General features: G+C 36.1%; 1 protein-coding gene across 4 annotated transcripts in view; it reads left to right on the plus strand.

The window, feature by feature from the left end:
* CPSF6 (cleavage and polyadenylation specific factor 6) overlaps nucleotides 1–14,390 on the plus strand; it is a 31,887-nt gene extending 17,497 nt beyond the window's left edge. For 2 of the 4 annotated variants that reach the window (XM_038153841.1, XM_038153844.1), the window contains 4 exons: nucleotides 214–329; nucleotides 664–817; nucleotides 1,408–1,602; nucleotides 9,081–14,390. In XM_038153841.1, coding sequence (XP_038009769.1) covers nucleotides 214–329; nucleotides 664–817; nucleotides 1,408–1,597 — 460 coding nt within the window. In that variant the 3' untranslated portion in view covers nucleotides 1,598–1,602; nucleotides 9,081–14,390. The remainder of the gene's footprint in view (nucleotides 1–213; nucleotides 330–663; nucleotides 818–1,407; nucleotides 1,603–9,080) is intronic. The other 2 variants (XM_038153843.1, XM_038153845.1) reach the window with 1 other exon arrangement.
* Nucleotides 14,391–22,306: the final 7,916 nt, after the last annotated feature.

The raw sequence follows: 22,306 nt of genomic DNA on the forward strand, positions 1-22,306 counted from the left end.
TGGTTGGTTTGTTGGGGGTTTTTTGAGTTTTTTTTTAAGCATTCAGGATTTTGTATTGTAACAATGGTCCTTAAAAAAACCAAAACCAAACCCAGATTCTGCTTTCTTTTCTGTTTGTCACTGCTTAAAGTTGCAAACTTGGATTGTTGAAATTGCAATGATAGTTTCTGAAGTTCTCCTTAACTTTTTAAATACTAGTTTTATTGCTTGCAGAGAAATGGATGCTGCCAGGACACCTCTAAGTGAAGCAGAATTTGAAGAAATCATGAATAGAAATAGAGCAATCTCAAGCAGTGCCATTTCAAGAGCTGTATCAGATGCCAGCGCTGGTTAGTAGAACTCAGTTAATGTGTTTGATATTCTACCCAACTGAAAAGAATTTATAGGTTTTTTTAAAATTAGGAGTCTGAAAGGCCTGAAGCCACATTTTTCTGATAGAATGCTGAATTTAGATAAAACTTATGACTGATTTTGTACTGTGCTTCAGTTAGTTTCTAAGAAAACCTGAGTAGTGATCTGGACAGTATTTTAATATTTGGTGCTACAATAAATTATCTAAATGGCTTTTTAAGAGAAGATACTCAAAATGGTAATAGTGTTACAGGTAAAAATCTGTGTTTTAATTTGCATAATTTTCTGATCCTGATCATACATCATTTTCAGGGGACTATGGAAGTGCTATAGAGACCTTGGTAACTGCGATTTCCTTAATCAAACAGTCCAAAGTATCTGCAGATGATCGCTGCAAAGTGCTTATTAGCTCTCTTCAGGACTGCCTTCATGGAATTGAGTCCAAGTCTTATGGTTCTGGATCCAGGTAAAACTTTCCTCTTCCATCTGCTCTTACTTAAAAAAGAGAAGGTGTGGTGCAGGACTAGTTTACAGAGAAGAAACTAAGGTTTATAAGAAGTCAGTGATTTCCTGAGTTGCACAGGCAATATGTGAAGGAACCAAATAAGGCTTTCCTGAACCTAGGAAAGCTACCTTTTAATTACCCTCTTTTCAAAATTGATCTGACTAGCTTCAGTTTAACTCTTAGTTTTTTCTAGTGGTTTTGGCCCATATTTTCCACATGCAGATTAGCAGCCATGTTGTAGTGATCGTTTGATATGTGGTGTATTTCCCCCAACTGATTTCAGTCATCCTCCATTCTGAGTATGTACTTTGACTTTTCCTTGTTACAATAGAAAGTGGGAGCCCCTTACTACCTGTAACTGAGTTCTTAGCCACCAGTGTTTGTACCAGGCATCTTTAATATTATATACAAAAACATACCTGCATCACAATGAACAGATCTTTCCCTCATACCTACTTTTGATCAAATTCATACTCATAAGCAGAGTACAAAACTGGCACGGGGATGACAAGTATTTTGAAGAAAAAAATTAATGAAGTAATTTCTTTTAGAAGACGTGAGCGATCCAGAGAGAGGGACCACAGTAGGTCACGAGAAAAAAGTAGGCGGCACAAATCACGTAGTAGAGACCGTCACGATGACTATTACCGGGAAAGAAGCCGTGAGAGAGAGAGGCACCGCGATCGTGACAGAGATCGTGACAGAGAACGAGACAGAGAGAGAGAATACCGTCACCGTTAAAGAAGGTGAGCATTTCTTTCGTGTTCTTCAACTTTACCGACTTACTAAAAGTAACCACTCAAGGTTTGAGATTATTTATACCATTCATGTCTGTATCTAAATGATCCTGCAGTATGCACTGAATCACTTTCTTCTTGCAGCACCTGACATGAACATAGGTAAGTAATAACAGGTAATTAACTCGTCTTGGGAGGGAGCAAGTGTTTGTGCAATTATCTTCTACATTCTGCATGCCACTTCTCTTATTTTAGCTGATAATAGTGTTCCCAGTTTTTATGAAACGCGATTGAACCACTTCTTAAAAAGGCAATAAGTCAGACTGTTCTCTTTGTCATCTTGAAAGATTATATGAATTTTACCATTTTATTTCTTAATTGTATTTAAAAATACTAATTTTGTATTTTAAATTATGCTTCTGTAAAGACTGTAGCATTTAGCCCTTCATAGATTGTGTGTGGATTATTTCAGTGTCCATACAGTTATTGTCCTTGCACAGGTACAGTGGTGATTTTGTGGGTTTTGTTGTTTTGTTTTGTGTTGCTTTTGTTTTATTTTTTTTCCTGGTGAGTTTTAGTCAAATTCAGGAAATATAACCAGATTTTGCTCTTTATTTTATGAAATGTGACCTGTCAGTATCTTCTGCCCTCTAGCTAAATCCAGGTATTAACCTTCAGTAAAATTTATTATCAGTTGCTGCCCACCACCCTGATTTTTCAATCCGTCCCTCTTCTAGTAGTAAAGTCATTTTCTGAAGACTAGTAAACAAATGTGTAACACTAGAATTGATGATTTTCTGGTTGTTCACAAACTAACATGCTCTTTTATTTCATGTATCTGAAGTCTTGTATGCATCAAATGTCTAGACAGCTAGAGTAGCATGCTAAACAATGATTTTTTTCAATGTACTGCTTTAAAATACATAAAAATGTTGACATCATATAATGTACTGCTTTTAGGGTTGGGAATTAAAGCCACCCATGTTTCCTTATATTTGACAATTGAAAAAAACCAACCCTACCTAGTAGTGACTCTCTAGTGGTCTTTTCTCTTCTTGAAAGAGCTTCCACTACATCTGCACTGAAATTGAAGCTTGTAGATGTGCCTGTCTGCCCAGCTTCCATTTCTTACATTTAACCTCAGATTTAGTTTCCAGATTTGCATGTGTTTTTTATTGATGGGCGTTCATTTATAGATGTTACAGAGCAAAACATATAAAAGTCAAATAAAATGTAGTATAGTCCTAAGTGAAAATACAGTTCTCTATGTGTTAAATGTTAGTTTTTCAGTCAGGCTTTTTGTGTCACTGACACTCCTCTGGGAGAGAGCAAATTATGACAGTAAATGCTCTAGTGTGTTGAGAATAAAGTGGGATGTTGTTTCAGGTTCATATACCAGCAGAGGACACAAAAAGAAATAACAGACCTAGAGAAGGGGAGTCAAAGGCTTAAATAGGAGGGTGAAACATGGCAACTGAAATTCAGTTGGCAGTATATTTCTGTTAGTGCCACTTTTTGCCATTAAAAATGGATTGGTAGAAATATTTCTGGAATTTAGTAAAAATATCAACTCTGGTTCTTAATTGTAAAACAAGAGAATATAAAAATACAGGTATAACAAAAGTAAATGTAATCTCTTTTGTTGAACTGGGTTTTTACCTTTTATAATAGCTGCATATTTTTGATATTTGCGAATAGTTGTTACTAACAGAGTAACCATTGAGCTGAGTAATGGATGCATTTCCAGAGTGTTTTCCTTCTGTTGGAGATCAGCAAACATACTAAAAATGGTTAATAGCCTGGAATAAAAGATATTTTTTTTTAACCCTTGGCATAGTTTACTAATCTAGCTTTGATTTTTGTGTATTTATTGTTGTGCACATAGATATAGATTTACTGTGCCAAGTACAGATTTCCTACTCTCTTACTCCAAGAATATATGTCAAACAGCATTAGGTTGCATTTTATAATTTCTGAAGCACAATTTGCACTGAGGCTGTGATTTCAGTCTCAGTCCAGATGGGTTTTATATTTGCAAGATCCTTCAGCTTTGTTGTGTGCTGGGGTTTCTCTTTTCTTTCAAAAGGGGGACTTGGTAAGATTCCCTTGTGCTAAGAAAATAGGTCCTAAGAACTTGATTAAATGGCAAATTTAGTATACTACATGTAAATTAAAGCATTTGGTATTTTTTTAAGTTCAGTTGTAAAAAGTTTGTCTTGTTGCTGTCTTAATGAAGAAGAGCTTTATTGTAGTTTTGTTTATATATATTTATACACACACACACACACACATATAAAAGAAATACAGTTATTTCCTGGTTTGTATGTTTCATTTTCACCAAGATGTATGTTCCCATACATTTTTTGTTTCATTTTTTACATTTAATAATATTCATAAACTGATTTAACACTCAGTCATTTAATAAATATCGACAGTGCTGAAACAAGTTATTCCCCATATTACTGTGTTTTGCCAGAAAACATGAAGTTGCCTTTCTGCCTGCACCCTATGAATGGCACCTATATTTCTCTTTATTGTGTACCTATAGTCATGACTGTGATACTGTACTGGCATTTTTTCCAAAGTGTTACACGTCTAGTTCAGAAGGATTCTAAGGGTCCATTGTGAAAACTTTTGTGAACAGTGAAATTCTGTTTGTTCTGTATTACATTTATAGAGATGGGTTAAATTGGAATAACTTACAAAATATGTTTATAACAGCAAAACTTAAAAAAGTTTAGTTGTACCATATCAGGTATTTACACTTCTGTTTGTACACTTCATGATTTAAAATCAAATTGTTGAAAGATTTTTGTACCTTCACTTGAGTAAGACTTCATGTACATTGACAGCGCATTCTCCTGAATTACTATAAACTGAATGCTTCCTTGGAACATCTTGCCTTTGCTCATAGAAAGCCTGTAAATATAAAAGATAACAATGGATTTAAGACAAGTGTCTAACCTGTATTAGTCAAAAAAACTAAGAACCCAATAGAATGACATTTAGAAGAATTAATGTGTACAAACAGAATAGTAATGTAAATTCATCAGCATGAGTCCTGACTTGTTAGGCAGAATTTTTTTAAACTGATAATCAGTAATGTATTTCTAGCTGATACATTGTCCCAATCTTAATCTGTCTGAATTTCTATAACTGCTGAATGTTAAGTTTTTCATTTTATGTTTTTGTTACTGGGTTGGTTGATTATTTCCTATTTAAACTGGATTTGGATTGAATTGCAAAGACAAAACCACAACATTGTAACAGTTGATATGTATGTAGACTTTGTACTCCATATTTCATGTTTATTCTCTGATTTTTCTGCTCTCAAACCACTGTAAGCAAAATAATTTGAAGTTTGAGGTTAATATGCTTCTTCAAAAACTGCTCTCAGATCACTCTGAAATTACTTTCAGCTTTAGAGTGATTCAAGAAGTAACATGGTTGGAATTTTTTGTGTCAGTAGGAGGGGAAAAATGGTACTGATGGCTTACATAGTATTCATTATATTTTTGCTTCTCTAAATTGGAATGGTCCTGTAACTGTGCTAATAACCACTTATACATCAAGTGAAGTATGAAATTAGCCTTTTAAGAAAACTTGTAATGAATTGGCAAATGCTTGCTTTTAATAGGCTATTTTAATAATAAGATTCTAGTTAATATTAAGTGATAAGTGAATCATGTGGTTATATTGATCAAGACCTGGGTATATATACCTGTCTAGAATTACATCAGGTCTTGGTCTTAAACTATTATTAATATTGTTTACCTAATTTCTTTTTTTTTTAACTGTGTGTTTTATGTGGGCACTGTTCTTCTGTATTTAGCATTCACCAGAGAAGTAATGCTTTGTGCATCTCATTCAGTATTTGCAATCCAGCATAGCATGAATAGAGGCAAGCAGTGCCACTGGTTTATATGCTTCTTAAAATCTGTTTTAACCATTACTCTGGTGCTTTGCAGAAACACAGAGCTTGTCTGTTAATGTTCAATCTGATTTTCTTGAGGATGTAAAAAATTATCAGAATGTCTTATGCTACTTATTTTCAAATGAATAACTTTTATTACTTTTTTCCCATGAATATGTTGCTGTAATTTTACTGACTTTTGAGGTGTCTGTAGACACACTTATATTTTTTTGTTCCTCATATCCTGGGCTTCTTTATTTGCGAATTCATTAATTTTGACAAATTTGATCTGTGTGAAAAGTTCCCCAAGAAACTTTTAGGTATATGAAACACAGATGTGAAAATGTTGGTTTGAATCAATGTTCTTCAAAGAATGAAAAAAAAATTCACTTTTTTACTTTTGCTCATTGTGGTTTGAGAACTAAGATTTCTTTTTACCAAAAAAAAACCAAAAAGACACATGAGAGATCTTAATTTTTATGTTTACCTGTGACAGCTCCTCGATCTACCTTTTAGTCTCTCCCTCATATATGAATGTGAAAAATACTTGCCAATAATTAATATCTTTTTAACTTGTAAACTAAAGATTAACTGATGAACAGAGAAGGGTGTTCAGAAAATTCAATTTTGATGAGTAGACAGGCTGGGATAATAGAAGAAAGATACATGACAAACTCAGTTAGTTTAGAAGGATTTTCCCCCATGTAAAATTATATACAGTCATGATATTGTTGTTGTGTTGTTGTTAAATTATACACTAAGACTGAACAAAGACAGCAGGTAAGTACACTCATAATAGGAGGGGGGAACAGGCAGCAAATGTGAGAAGATGCTAGTGCGGATAAAATAATCTGTACGTGTATAGTGAGCAGAACAGAACCACATGAGTATCTGTGCTACATGCTGAAAGACAAATAGAAAGTCAAGCTTGAAATTCCTTCTTTCTCACTATGTTACAGCTAAAGCATCAGAATATGTGATGTGATATTTGGAATGTAGGTTAAATTAAAAGAAATTTTTGGCTTTTAAGCTGACACTTTCTGTGGGATTTTTGGTTTGTATATTTCTTTTTCTTCGTGTATAGAATAAAATAAAGGAGAATTACATGAAGTAATTTGTAGGAGCGTCTAGGATATAATAACAAATGTATCTTGTGCATTTTACTGAAATGTGAACATGTGAGATTGAAATTCAATCTCTGAAAATAAACTACTATGATAAAACTTGATGGGTATATGTATATACAGCTTTAAAATTGCTGTAGAATTTTCAAAATTTTAAAGGCTGTTTAAAGCTTTTATGTGAATATTTGGATAATTGGAATTAAAGGAAAAAAATTAGAGCTGCTATTGCAAGATGCTTTTGATATATATATTTATATATATAAGAAATCTACAGGGGTTTTGTTGTAAGAATGTGTTTTTGTGGGTAAAAAAGTGCTCAAGTTGCATCTTGCATAAATATAGAAATGTTTGATCACTCAAGTTCTGGGATTTCGTTTGTGAAATGTTCTGGCATAAACCCCTAACTTTTAAACCACAAAATTTCTATACAATACCTAAGTCTGAAATTTGGATAGAGTTGGTAAATTTTGATAGAAATGCTGAGAAACTGATTGCTGTCTGGTGGTAAATTGTACAAATCTAACACATGCTTGGGACAGATAGCTTATGTATGAGCTTGAGGCAGATGGAAAGATGCCAAGAAATACAGACTAGAGATTTAATTTTTTAAAAGTTTTTTGTTGCTTCAATATTCTACCTTCTTGTAGAATACTGAAAAAGGCTGAGCATGCAGGTATAATGCATACAGATTTATTTCTTTTCGGAGCCACAAGGGTTTCCAGTTTTGCCAAGATGTAGTGGCAGAATACTTGGAACTGAAATGTACACCACTTTGGATTTTAGTTGGTCGTGTTTTTAAAAATGAAGGCTCGGTGTGGTGCTGACCATCTTAAGCGCCCTATACCAAAAAGCATCAATCCTAAATTCACTTTATTGTGCATTCTTTAGAGTTCCTGTAGATCCATAAGTACCTTTACAGATATAGCAAATTATTCCCAGGAACTGAAGCTTTCTTATGGTAGTATTAACTCATATATAGGGCACTTTGGATTGCCATAACAGTTGCCATAGACATAATCAAGATCCACAATTCTGGCTGCAGCAATTGTATGATGAGAGCAGCAAATTCTGATGTGCAGTCTCACAGCTGTCAAGTACTGACTTTCTCCGCTAGAAAACTGAGATTCTCTCCTGTCTGTTTTTGCTAACTTAGCTCACAGCTCTGAATGTGTTTTCTTGTGGAGGTAACACCTTGTCACTTTGCTACTAATTAATTTCAAAAGTACATAACTCCCATGGAAATACTGGCCTCTGGGAAAGGAACTTCCCCAAAAATAGTTGTTGATCCATTCAGGACCTGGGAACAAAGTCTGTGAATAAGAGAAGAAATTTCACTCTCTGGTTTGGATTAGTTTACGTGCATACTGTAATGTATAGGATATACTTGGTTATACTTTGGGATTTTTTAAAGTTATTGTTAACAGTCATTTTGAGGAAGTGAAGAAGAAAAATTGCGTACTTGGTTTTCCCAGCTTTGAAAGTATTGTACTAATAGAAGAATATTTGACAGCTGTGTACTGTTGCACATTCATGAAATTGCTTCTCTAAATGTCTTGGTTTTCAAATGAGTAATTTAATGTGTTGGGTTTTTAAAAGAACTTGCTTAAAACTATTTTGAAATTATTGAGTGTTGAAATTGTGAATTATTAATGAAATTAAGATAGCTAATTGTTTTGTAATGGAATTCAACTGAAATCCAGTGTATGAAATTATATCATCCCAAGTATTTTGTGAACTCTTACAGTAATTAATTAACTTTGAATTGTGTGGTTCCCTGATTTGCCAAAATAGATGAGAACAGGAAGTAGGGCTTGGAGTTTTTTCAAGGGCAAGTAGGTGAGGAAACCTGCAAATCCTGCATTGTATTAATTGAAAAGTGGGTTCTTGTGCGCAACTGCAAATGTGTGGTTTTAGATGTGAATCCCATCCAGCTTGCCACTAGTCTTTTGAAATACTGGTGTCAGATTCTGTGTGCTTTTAAATGTTACTGAGCTGTGAGCCATCCACTTCATTATATAATCAATTAATTACTTAAATGTCAAACCAGCTTAAAACTTATGTAAGTGGGCAGGTAAAAATGTAAAAATCTAATTGTGGTAAAATTACTTTAAATTCTTGTTCAGTTACTCTTGCAGAATGCATACTTTAGGAAGTGTTCTATATAAATTTGGCAGACAGTCACAGAAGCAGTAGTTATTTCTTTATCATCAATACTTTCTTTAACTGTGAAGTTTATGTTCTTTCAACTTTGTTGTACAAAAACATTAATCTTATTTTTAATTACTGTATTAGAAAACTTCAAATGAGTAGCTACTGCTTCTGGGTGTTTTATGTTAGTTAACATCACGGTGAAGTAGATGCACGAGTTGTGTATGTATAGATAAGCCAACAATTTTCTGTGTGTTTTGGGGACTAGCAAAATCTACATCACAAATTTTGACACATTACAGCTGAAGGAAGAGGAACAGCGTGCAAGACAAGATACATTCTTCAAGGAAAGATGCTTGTCCAGCAGTTTGCTTCATGTGATTGAACTGAGCCTGTAAGGATTCATGGATAATATGAACAGGAATAGATCTGAATAAAGCAAATCTGCATACATGGTAACCAGTAGCTCTTTTACTTTTTTATGTTGCTTAACTGTTTTATTTGAGGGAAACCTGTGTGATTTAAACCTTATAGCTTTTGCAACTTTATTACTGGTTATATACATTTGGCAATTATAATGTGCAAGCAATTGAAAAAAGTCAAGTAAATGCTTGTTTTTATAGTAGTTTGTTCATGTTAAACTGTTCATATAATGTCTGTACACAGCACCACTGATTACAGTAGATGTAGTGTTGTAATAAACTGTTTAATGGGGCTGATGTGTAAAGCTGTTCAAGTTATTTGATGTTTACACCTCAGGGAAAGTCATGTGTTCAGCAATATTTAAAGATAATGTTACAATGAAAACATTGATGCTGTCTTCAGAAACATTGCAATAGTTCTTGCCTATGCCTCAACCTAATCTTGGATTCAGCGAGTTAAACATACTAATGTTGTGCTCTCCCACTCGATTTTGATACAAAAATAGGTGGTTACGTAAAACCTTTAATTCTGTTTTGCTTTTTAGCAGTGTTTACCTAGGTGGCTTGTGAATTTGCTAATTGACATATAAAACTGTAAAAACTGCAGCTCTCTTTGGTCAGTTGTTCTGAGGAGAGATAGTGTCAGGTCTGTGATTTTTAGCACGCTGAAAATTTTATCTCTCATACAGCCTTGATCCTGATTGACACTACAGTTAATATAAACTTTAACTGTTCATATGAACTCAAACTGCCCATAATAAGGGGTAGAAAGGTTAGGTTTAAAACATCCAAAATTCTGCAGTTGTTTACAGTTTTATAGTAATAGTGCTTGTGTGTGTTCCCTGTCCACCCCCAAGGCCGTAGCAGTCTGTACATAGTTGTATATTAGAAATGTGCCAGAAGAAATAAGATGTTACCATTTTTATGACTTCATGGGTTTGGTATTTTCTTAATACTTTGGGATTTATTCACACATGCATATAAAAGAGAAGGTACATTTGTATGTCCTTATTCACCAGTGGGCAATATTTAAAATGTCTTAGCAAAAAATGGCACTGATTAAATTTGTCAGATGAGGTTTTGTAAATTTACCTAAAAACAAATGAATGGAGCACTCAGTGAAAATAGGCATCAAATTAAAGTATTTGTTTTAAATTTCATCAAGTGTGAAATGCCAGCAAATAGAAATTTCATAAAATCTGCAAATGCTTCATTTCCCTCAGCCTTGCACAAAGGCTCACTTTTAGTCTATTGTGAAGTGTTATCTAACAGACATGCTCTTGGAGTTGTCACTCGTTCAAATAGCTACAGTTAATGTTTTAAGTTAAGTTTCAAGACCTCAGATGGCTTTAAGAGGCAACTCTTAGAAGCCTCTTGATTTATTTTTTACCAATTTTGAAGATTTTACAGCTGACTTAAAATGTTACCCTGTTCAGGAAAGCATTTAAATCTGTTTGGTTTTCCAGAGCATATAAAGCATGTGCTTGCATTTCATAGATTTCAAGAAATGTAAACCTATGCTTTAAGTGTCGTATTTGCATACATGAGTGATTTTTATGCTTTACTGAGTTGGGACCAGTAGCTTGTGCAACTGCAAAAGTTTTGCATAAGCCTGAAATGCTCTAATATTTTTGGCACCTACTATTGAACCAGGTTTCCTGCAGCCAGGTTGATGCTGTTGGACTTGGCTACAGCTTCAGACTCACCCCTTTTTCTTTTTTTCTTAAATTGTGTACCTCAGTTCCTCACGCATGGGATCACTGGTGTTTATTGAACTATTTGCTTCTGAGAAGATATTTCCACGTGTTTGTTTAATCCTGTTTGAAAATGAAAACTGCCTTTAAAAATTTTGTAAAACTGAAAGTTGTATCAAGCAAGTCATGAATCACTTCTTGCTTCTTTTGTGAATAGGTATTGGTTACAAACAGTACTGTTGTAACTTCGTTTTCTTTACTTAAAAACATTGTTTACTACTGTGTGTAATAAGTTTAAGGAAGAAATTACCTGCCTGTAGCAGTTAAATGGGGAATAGCTAATACTGGAAAAGCAGCAGGTAAGTAATGTTCCATTGCGTAGATATATTAAATTTTAAAATAAAAAAGTAACTTTACAAGCATTTTATGTAGGAACTGATATTTTAGTCCACATTGAAATAGATTTGAGACTGTTGCTCTTTTTACATAGATTGTCATTTCTCACATATTTCCATTGCTGGCAATGGAAATGGCAGGGGGTAAATAATGTAAGTTAAACAGAATGACCATTGTGACCTGAGAGATGAGATCCCTGTATGAAGCCCATTATTTCTGCCTGTTCTCCAGATTCTTAGTTTTAACCGATAAATGTACTGTGTTGCAACTTCGGTAATACTCTCTTGTTGTTGTGAGCTTCCTTTGTTAGATTTTTTTTTTTTTTTTTATAAAGCAAAAAAAATGTACAGAAAAAATCCAAAGACCCTGATAAACACCAAAAAGGAATATGCCTGATTACATCATGTGTAACTGGATCTGTAGTAGACTTTTTTACCAAGTCTTGGTTTACTAAAGGTTCCTGCAATTTCCTGTGCATATGCAGGAAACTTGCTGACTGGTGGTGATGCCATGATGGCTACTGCTGTTTAATATTCATTCACTTGTATTTCATTTCCTTCTGCTGATGAAAGGATGAAATAATCTATGAGGAAACACTTGATTTTTTTCAAATATTGAGTTTATAAGTAACATTGAAAATATTATCTTAAGGCTATGTCCTTTATCTTGAAAGACAAAACTAACAAGTAGTGACTTAGGGGTGGTGGTGCTTTACCAACAGAACTTGTTTTGGTGGTTTGTTTTTTAGAAGTAGAGGGTGGTTTTTTTAAAGTAAAATTTTTACAGGATTATACATTTTGACAGGTCAAAGTACTTAAGAAGAAGAACATAGCATTTTGAAACTGTACAGTCTTTTTTTTCCCTCATTCCTTTTTTGCTTTCTGTGCCAATATTTTTTGTTCTGATGACATTTTGGAAAATGGTTGTCAGAACTTCAGATTTTTATTTACAGTGTGGCTTAAAAGCTTGGATAGCTGTTGTGTTTTTTTTGTGTTAAACAAGATATTTTTATTAAATTTAGACATTAGCTTTTTTCTTTATGGACTGAGTAGTTTCTGGTTTTGTTCCTTTGAAATTGGTGAGGCTTAGTTTTTCTAACTGAATTTTTTTACCTGATTATTTAGTTGCATACCCAAACTCTTGTAAATGGTTTTTTTTTTCTCGTTGTATGTGGATAATTGGAGATTTAAATGTTGTATATACTTGTCATCTGTGTTTCTAGCAAAATACATGGCATTCTTTGTAGAAATACTTAATTCCTGATTTTCTTTCCTTACCCACTTCCTCCTTGTGTACAGGTTAAACAGACATTGCTCTCATTTTTATTTGTAGAATTTTATACATAGCCTGTTAAAATTGTCTTTGGTTCTTGTGTGAACTGAGATACAGCCTTAAATTTCCTAATACAATGCTCGTTAAGATACTGTCAGTCATGTAGATTTAAATATAAAACATGCACGTTTAGGACTGGTACTCTTCAGAGATCTGAGACACTAAATTGCTTCTGCATTGAAATATAAACCCTTCAAGATTTTAGAGAAGGAAAGTGCAGGTCAGTGTCCATATAAAAATACGAATTCATTTGAATTCTTTCCAAAATGAGAATTGTAACATAGAAAGAAGCAATGTGGATTCAGTTGAGATTTAGATTATTTTGGTAATTGACTGCACAGGTCTTGAACATAATGGTTGCGGCATGCTGATGAATCATGATGTTTATGCAGAAATACTGTCTCTTGCAATTATGATGCCTTGCAATTAATACTTCAGACTAGCTTGGGGTGGATGGGGGTGTTGGGGTTTTTTTGGTTTTGTACTTGTTTTGCCTTCCTCCCCTTTCTTCCCCAAGCCCTATTAAGGTCTGACATCCCATGCATTTTTAGATTTCCATTTAGCTATAGAGGATAAATTTACTAAGGAGCAGCTTGGGGTATAGAAGCTCATCAGTTTGATGTTCTTATGGGATTTGTTTTCCCCCTTTTTGGACAAAATACAATAAAGCTCCTTATTCCATTTATATGTGATACATTTGTTAATTCATGAACCCTTTCTGTAGCCCCAGTGATTGCAATGGGTTCTGAGATGATGCCTGTGCTTAACTCTTCAAAATACACTAATTTTACAGAAGTCTCTTGAAACTAGTAAACATATACCTTTGATCCTGATGGAATGGAGCATTTAAGTTGTAAAAATTCCTATCCTTACCATGTAATGTGATTTTTACATGATTTCAGAAATAACACTTTAGAATATATTCAATAGACTTCAGCCTCACCCTCTTGTACACAGTATTTTGTAATAGAAAATATTTTAAACTGTGCATATTATTATCACATTATGAAACAGACATTCCTTTGATCTTCACATGTAAGAAAATGAGGAATGTGTGTGCTTTTATAAATATAAGTGGTTGCAAATTCATATTCCTTACTACTGCAGTTGTCCTTTTTTAAATAATAAAGAAAGGAAAAAAAAAAAAGCCAAGTGTTTTGAAGGTGAAATACATTCCTGTTTGGTAAACTGTAACATTTTTATAATGATTACCAGCACTGCTGACTTTCTAAACAAAAGGCTGTATTGTCTTCCTGTACCATTCCATTTCCTGGTTCCTGCTTTGCACAAGGATATATGAGTAAATATTCAAGAAATGGTTTGAAATACAGGAGGGGGGTTGTCCAAGTTGGAATGCAGAATTGCAATGCACAGTGTAAGGGAATGGATGCCTGTCAGAATGCCTGACTCCAAAGGATTTTATATATATAGTAAACAGTTCCCTGATGCTGGCAGGCCAAAGAGCCTGTTGAATACTGCAGTTTTTGAAGACCTCTATTTCTCTGCAAGGTAAGATGGTATCATACCAAATGTGGATTTCAATACATTTTCAGCAGAGGTACTTAAATAATCTGTAAATTTAGGGATGATTTCATTTTTTAGATGTTATACTTGAAATATTGCACAACTTTTAGCTTTCATAGGTTTCTTTTTTTCAGCCTTTAGGAGACTGTTAAGCAATTTGCTGTCCAACTTTTGTGTTGGTCTTAAACTGCAATAGTAGTTTACCTTGTATTGAAGAAATAAAGACCATTTTTATATTAAAAAATACTTTTGTCTGTCTTCATTTCAGCTTGTCTAATTTCTTTGCAATTCTCATTATTGCCAGACTTCCCAAATTATCAGGCATCAAAACTTGGAGGGTGGACATTCTAAGATAGTTACAGCTAGATTCTGTGCTGTGTTTACTTCTGAATCTAGAAAGAGTTTATACTAGCTCTTATCCTTATCTGGACTTTTTGCAGCGTTTACAACCAGTGAGAAGTGCAGACTTTTTTTTTTTTTTAAGATAACCTTACTTTTCTCTAAAACACAGTGCCCCACATGAAGTCTGTTAACTAAAAGGGATGAAATAAGCATGTACATAAAGCAATTTTAGTCTCTTAAAATTACATTTTCAGACTCGGACATCAGTGTAGTAATGTTTGGAGCTGTGGGCTTTCTCTTTTTAATCTGGTTTCTTGCTTTGATTAAATCTGGCAAATATTAATCATTGTAGAGCATGTGAGTGTTAAACGCAGCGGCTGTAAAATAGCTGTATGTCAGGTTGAACTGCTGTCAGCTCATTTCATGCAAAATATTGGTTTGGTACCAGTGACAGTAACCATCCTCTGATGGTTTAAAACTACTTTTGATACTGGGGTTACATGGGCAAATATTTTAACTGCTAAAGCAGAACATTGTGTCACATAAAACACAACACTGTGTTATGAACAGAAAGCCACTTGCATTGCCATACTGTGCCATTCTAGTGGTGAACTTCCATAATTCATAATATTTGTCAAAGTTCATTCACTCTAGGACAAAATGAGCTAGATCCATTGTACCATCTTAGATTACGGTATTATTTTCTGTGCTGTTGGCTCCACCTTTGGCCTGTGATGAGCCTTTGCCATGTGACAGTGGTAGGATTATGTGAGAATGCTGGTGTTCCTTTTGGAAAAAAATAATCATTTCAAAAAAAAAGTCTAAAATTTAATATAATTGGCTTGGAAGAACACAACGTTCATGATGGTATTTAAACCCAATGTGTAACTACAGGTCTCTGTAGAGAAAACAAAATGTTAATTAGAAAATTAATCTGCATTTCTTGAGGCAGTGCTCCAAACCTGCAGTAATGGAAATAACATTCACTTGCTCTAGAGGGCTCAGACATTATTTGTCCAAATAGCAAACAATAGGATAGCAAAGCCAGCTTGGCCACTGAGTTTACTGTACTGTGTCAGAATTCACCGTAACAAGTTGATAACATGACTATGTTGTAGCCTGGTTTCACTGACCACGTGAAAATTCAGACAGAGATGGAAATGGTGTTGGGCTGTGGCTGGTGGGGTTTAGGGGATTCCAGGCTTTCTTCTGGGTTAAGAGCAGAGGGGGAAATCATTGTGAACTCTTGATTTTGAAAGTATCTTCCTACAATTTTCCTCCAGGTTAGGGTGTTCAGCAGTTCCAATTGCTGAAATGTGAGACAAGTGTAAAGCATCCTGTTCCCCAAAACATGGGATGTATACTCTAAGATAAACACAGTGAGGATTCAGTAGTACGTGGATGAATTCGTTGTGGAGGTGTTCAAGCATAGGTCAACTAACCAGGATGCAGGACCATCAAGGTATGCTCTGAAAGGGTATTGGAGAATGGGGAAAGTAATATAACAGGGACGGGGTTTGTTTTCTTCCATGAGAGTTCCCTAGGGAAAATATTATCCTTTGAGTTGTAGACATAGAAATAATTTGATTATGCTTACTAGGAAAATGTTCTCGCTTAGTTCTGCTTGTAGGAACCTTGCCTCCAACCTCTTTCAGGATCTTCATAACTGCTGCAGATTGAAAGGCCCAGAGACCTAGATGAGCTGGAGGGAGAGATCCTGGTGGAATCCAGGCTTTAGATTATTGTCCTTGCTTGTTTCTCTCTGACTGGAGAGTCCCCAGTGCTTAGCAATGTGGAAACTGGTGCAGGTGCCTCCTCTTTGCCAACTCAGCAAAGAGAGCTAACTCTTCCCATCTGTTATGTCCTCTGACAGTTAAAAACAAAAATGCCAAAAACCCAAAATCACCCACACCAGGATAAATCTGTTCCTGAACATGGCTGCAGTTGGCTGAGTAAGTTCACTGTGTGGCCCTTATTATTGACTGTTAGTTCTGTGGGAGGAGAGGGAGGTGGAAGGCATTTGTGAGGTTTGGCAGGGGAGCCTAAAATAGTTCTGTGAGCCTTCTGTTGTTACACTAACTGCAATTGAAGGGAGACTACTGAACTGTAGAAACTTTCTGTGAGGCAGCTCTGCAGTTCCTGTGCACATCTGCTGAGGGTTTTGCATCCCAGGCAGTGGGACAGCTGAGTTCTCCAGATGTTTTTACAGGAAGAAGTCTTCCCTTTTGCTGCTGTGCCTTTTCTGCACCAGCCTCACTGAAAGCACTACCGAAGTTTCTTCTCTTTCAAAGCTGGCATTTTGCTTTATTTACTGTCAATACGGGAGTTACTGATCAGAGAGAGGCTTTAGTTTTAAAAATTTGTCTCTATGGAAGTGAGACATCTTGAGCACCTTCAGGGAAGCAGGCACTGAGCAAGGAGTTGGAAGTGTCTTTTTTAACCCTTGTTTGGGCTGGAAAGAGATGCTCAGGTTTGGACTACTAGTGGTGTTCTCTGCCTTTTAATTTTCTCTGGTTCATCATTCAGACAGTTTTATAATACTGCAGCTTGTCCAGGAAAAACTGCAAGCTGCAAAAGAGAGGAGCAGCAGAAAGCAAATCAAACACCCACATAAGCAGAGCAAAGTCTGAGAAACTAAAAAAGGTAAGTTTTCCAGTGCAGACTGAGTAAAAGAAGACAGAGGTATGTGTGTAGTTCATGATCACAAAGATACCTTTTTTACAAACATTATTACATGAAGTTCGGGTGCAGGCACCTGAGTGTCTGTACCCCAAAATTCTGGACTATAACAAATCACGACACACAAGGTGAGGAAAAACTTGTTTAATAATTTTTGGGCCAGGACCTCTGTTTTGCATTGGGATTTAGCGGAGTCCCCTGGAAGGCCTGCAGTATCATGCTCCTAGCTATAAAGTAGTCAGTTGAGAAAGGAGTTTAGCCCAGTTAGCGTTTTTGAAAAGATAGCTTCCTGGTCAGCATAGCATATTTGTTAAAGGAATGTAGTCTGCACACTCAACACTTCTGACAATGGGTTTAGCACATCCTAAAGTTCTTAAAGCATGACACTACTTTCTGCATGTATCTTGACTAACAACAGAGATTACTCCAGACATAGTGAAGAATTTATGATTAATGCACATTGATGTTCTATAAGTATAGGTAAGGCTGCAGCTGCTCAGGAGACTTTGTTACACAGTAGATGGACAGATGAACTGGAACTGCATAAGGAGGAAAACTTACCTGTCACATTGAGTTTTTAGCTATTTTATCTCTTGGAAGGTAAGAAAGCAAGTGATGGCTTCTGTAAAATGTAAGTAAATGGCTGGGAATGGGAAGATGATAAGCCTGCTCTGTGTCCAGGAAAAGTAACTTGCTGGGAGATGTACAAGAGACAACAGAGACCACAGTGAGAGTGAGGTGGGAATATATTTCCTTTCTTAGCCTGGGGATAAAAGGAGGGGTTTGTGGAAGGTGCAGAAGCAGTGCTGTGGAGTGATGGCTGGGGAATGAAGCACATTTGTCATGGATGTTGCAAGCTTGAGAGATGCGGTGCTGTCCTTGGGATGAGGGAGGGAAAAGGGCTGGTGCAGATAAGCTCTTCTGCTGGACAGATTTTTAATTACTAAGTCTTGAGCCTGAAGTGAATCAGAGAAGTGACATAGTGTAACATAATGTGTAATATGATAGAAAACATATGCAGATCAGCTCATGCTCTTAAAGCTGAAACATAAAAGTGTATGGTGTTAAGGGAACTGATCAAAAATTTGCTAGCTTTTTTCTCCATTCTTTCTGTTCCTTGAGAGACAGTGTGAAAAACAAATGCAGCCCAGTAGAAACTGAGCTCTTTGCTGCAGATAGAAGATTGTATTCCTTTCAATTAATTCAATCTGAACCTGTTTATGCATCTCTTGTGAACAATTTGCAGAAAATTTTTAGCACTTTTCTTCCCATCAGACTGCTGGAAGTCTTGTAAATCCTGTGCACTTGTTGTAAGTGGGAAGTAAAATTAATTTCTTCTCAAACAAGGCTTCTCAGCTTTACAGAAAGGACCCAGTGCAAACAGATGGTTTTAAAAATTACATATTGCTGAATATTTTTTTCAAAATTACTTTAATCTACTTAGCACTGGCAGTCATTGAGTAGATTTTTTCTATATATCCTGCACCTTAGTGGTGAAGATAGGCCCCTAGGTGTCCTGTAAGGGTACGTTCAAAATGGTGTAGATGTGATCAAGGAGTGTAAAAGGGCTCTTTCTGCCATCTAGTGGCAACAAAAACCCCACTTCTATTCCCTTAATTTATAATCTCATTAATTGTGTCTGCATTGTCAGCAGAACCAGGTGTAGTATTCCTCAACTGCCCTAAATTTAAGAAGATAGCAGTCACTTTTTACTCCCCTTTTCCACAAAATAAACAACCTGTATTTTCCTTGCCTTGACACCTCATGAAAAAATCCAAATCCCTGTTTATTGTCTGAATGACTTTTAAGTGCACTGCTTTTAAATTCCTGTGTGTGTTTCCCTATATGATACATTGGTACTGAAATACTTTAAGGCTTAGAAACCTTTCTTTGATGCTGAAGACACTGGAAAAAGATATTGTTCATGCAGGGAGATAAAATGTTGCCTATAGTGGAATGCATCTCTAAAACTCTTCTGAAGACGGGTGGGCTCCTCTGTGGAACAGGCAGCATTTGCCTCTGAAGGAGCAGTGAGTTCTATGGAGCTGCTGCATTTCAGAATGGTCACTCTTATACTTAAAACTCATTTCTGAGGCTCGCTGGTGTCCCATTTCCCTGTTAGCCATTTAGTTCTTTTGACAGGCAGCTACCCTTGCCACCTTTTACAATCTGCAGACTGTGCTTCTCTTAAAAAAGATATGGCTCTGCTTGGATGTGTTATAGCTCCACACTGGTGGGAGGGGGTAGAAAAGGAGACCATTCATGCCAAACAGAATCCTTATTCATGGGTCAAGTTGTAAGGAACTTGGGGTCCTACCTCAAAAAGTTAATTGTAGCCTATATGTAATTAAAACCGAAGTTCTCACTTTCCTGAAAGTGATTTAGCCTGGATTGTTTGCAAGATGAAGGTTCATAGCCCCTACTTTCTCCAAGACCTGCAGTGTAAGGGTATTGAAAATGGTGAATAGTGTAGAATGGCTAACAGAACCCTAAAGAAGATACTGTTGAAAATAATGTCTAAATTGTTTGGTGGGTTCTTTTTTTAGTACATGAAGTACTTTGAATAAAAAGAGTCAGAGAAGGCTAGTGTTTTATTAACAGCTCTAAAAAGCTGTATTTTGAGCTCCTCTATGTAAGTATAAATTCTCCATAAGATTAAAACTATCTGTTTGCTGGCTTCCATTTCAGCAGTTCAGGAAAATTTTCTTGGTGTTAATTTCAATGTGGTAACAGTATGATACTTCAGAAAACTTATCTTGTCACGTAGGATTCCTACTGTGCCCTCTTAATTCCTAGTTTTCCCCTGCCTGTTCCATTTAGTTAAGTAATTTATCATATTTTAAAATTAGTTTTTTGCCTTTTACTCAAAAAGAATTTAGAAATAAAATTTAAACCTCTACATTATCATCTCCTATTTTTTTTGGGGGGTTATAATTACAGCAATAGCTAGTTTAGATTTTTAACTGTGGGGGGCTTGGATACATTACTGCAGAAGGGAAGGTTTCTAAAAATGCAACTTTATTTAGGGGAAAAAGTAGCAACTTGCCAAAACCATGTTACCATCAAATTAAATTTGTAGTCTGTTAAAACAGGGTTAGTGAGAGAGATGATGGTATACCATTCCTTGCTGGAGCCAGGTTTGTGCTACCTCTAGCTGCACTTGATCCTTGGAATAGGTGGCCTCTTTGCCCACTCACTTTGTCCTTTCCAGGATTGGACGAAGTTTAAGGAGAGTCTCACGTGACACTTCTGCAAGGTCAGCTCCTGTGAGATTGCATGTAATCCCCTTACAAAGAATAAAAATGTAACCTCCTCTTTTGAACTTGGAAAATAAAAGAAAAAAAAGAATAATTAAAACCCACAATTTTGGAATTATGTCTTGCAATGACCTGACCTGGGTAAAGATGCTGAGGAACCTGGTAATTTTGCTGAGAATCTGGAGTTGGAAGTTGTTCTTTATTTATTTGTTGTGTATGCCAGTATCCAGTGTTGTGTGTGCCATCTGAGGACAGCTGGCAGGTAAAGGGCTCAGCTCTGAGGAGCAGCTAGCTCCCCGTATGTGGCTCTTTCCTTTCACAACAGTGGCATATGAAAAAACTTCACCTAAACTGCACACTTGGACACAGGCTGAGCTCAACAGTTACAGCATGGTGGCAGATCATGTGCAGCAGCTCCCAGAAATAGGTTGGTAGAAGCAGATTTCAGCACTTAGATTCTTCAGGGTGCTGCCAGCCCTTTGCTACAGCCTAATGTGGTCTAGTTCAAACAATCCCATCCTTTTCCAGTCTTTCCTATGTCATCTTGTTATGCAGATTCTTCTCATTCCACATGTTCCAACAAAGGTTTTCCCTCCACAGCCACAATGTGACTCTGAAATTCAGTGACTGTCTTGAAGCTTTCTGCATTTGAGATGATTTCCTTTATTTCAGTTGGCACAGAGTACATGTCCAGTGCCAGTTTCTCCAGTTCTTCCACTTCTTTTCTTAAATGTGCTTTCATCTTGATAATAACATTCAAGCCTGTGAATATTTAGATAATATTGCATATTTAGATAATAAATGCATTAACCATTCTTTTGGTGAACAAATCTTTGCATCAGGTTAAAAAAAGTAATTCTTTTTTAATCAACCTATATCTCTATGAATGGCCCTACTTATATGCAAAACAGGTTGGGAATGGTGTGGGAGTGTTTTAGCCTTCCATTGCAAGGCCACACAAGAAAGCAAAATAGCAAGAAAGACTGGAAAATGCTGCCTGAGATATGAAGCTCAGTCTTGTCCTGGGGCAGGCAACTGCATCATTTAACTTCTTCCATGATTTATCTTAAAGCCTCATAGGGTCTGTCTGGGGTGTTTGCTCCTGCACTTCTTAAAGGATGAGTATCCTGCTCCTCCCATGCTCCAGGGGTTACAGAAGCAAATTGCTGCCTGAGTTGTTTCTTGGCTAGTTTATATTAATCTCATTTTTGTGCTGATACTGCTTGGCCTCTTGTTATTTCCCTTCCCATATTACTTAACCCCCTAAGGCATTTGCAACAGCTAGTTAATACTTTCTCTACCTTTATTTTGACAAATTTTTTTAAGGAGGCTCTGGCCTTCTTTAGGGCACATGGTGTTTACACCAATTTGCCCTGTTCTTGTGTGTTTGCCTTTCAGAGTTTTTTTCTATAACAGGAGATAATACACTAGATATTAAGAAATTTTCCACTATGAGCATGGTGAGGTACTGGAATGGGTTTCCCAGAAAAGTTCTGGATGCCCCAACCCTGGAAGTGTTCAAGGCCAAGGTGCATGGGACTCTGAGCAGCCTGGTCTGGTGGAAGGTGTCCCTGCCCACAGCAGGGGCAAGGGCAAGAACTAGATGGTCTTTAGGGCTCCTCCCAACGCAACCCATTTTATTATAGACTCTTTTAGCAGAAAGGTGCACTCTTTTCCAGATGGGGTCTTAACAGGATTTGTATGATAGCTTCTGATGAATTTTTTGATGCTCTTAAATCCTGTTCTCTTTCTGACAGATTAACAAAGGTTGGTTACACCTCTGTCTTAAAAATCCAAAGCAGAAACGTTTGAGCCCACCCATCCCAAAGGGAGATCTGTAGAGTAGTCATGAGTACATGGGAGGAAAAGGTTTCTTTAGATC

The sequence above is a fragment of the Motacilla alba genome, chromosome 1A (genome assembly GCF_015832195.1).
Source record: "Motacilla alba alba isolate MOTALB_02 chromosome 1A, Motacilla_alba_V1.0_pri, whole genome shotgun sequence".
Taxonomy (NCBI): domain Eukaryota; kingdom Metazoa; phylum Chordata; class Aves; order Passeriformes; family Motacillidae; genus Motacilla; species Motacilla alba.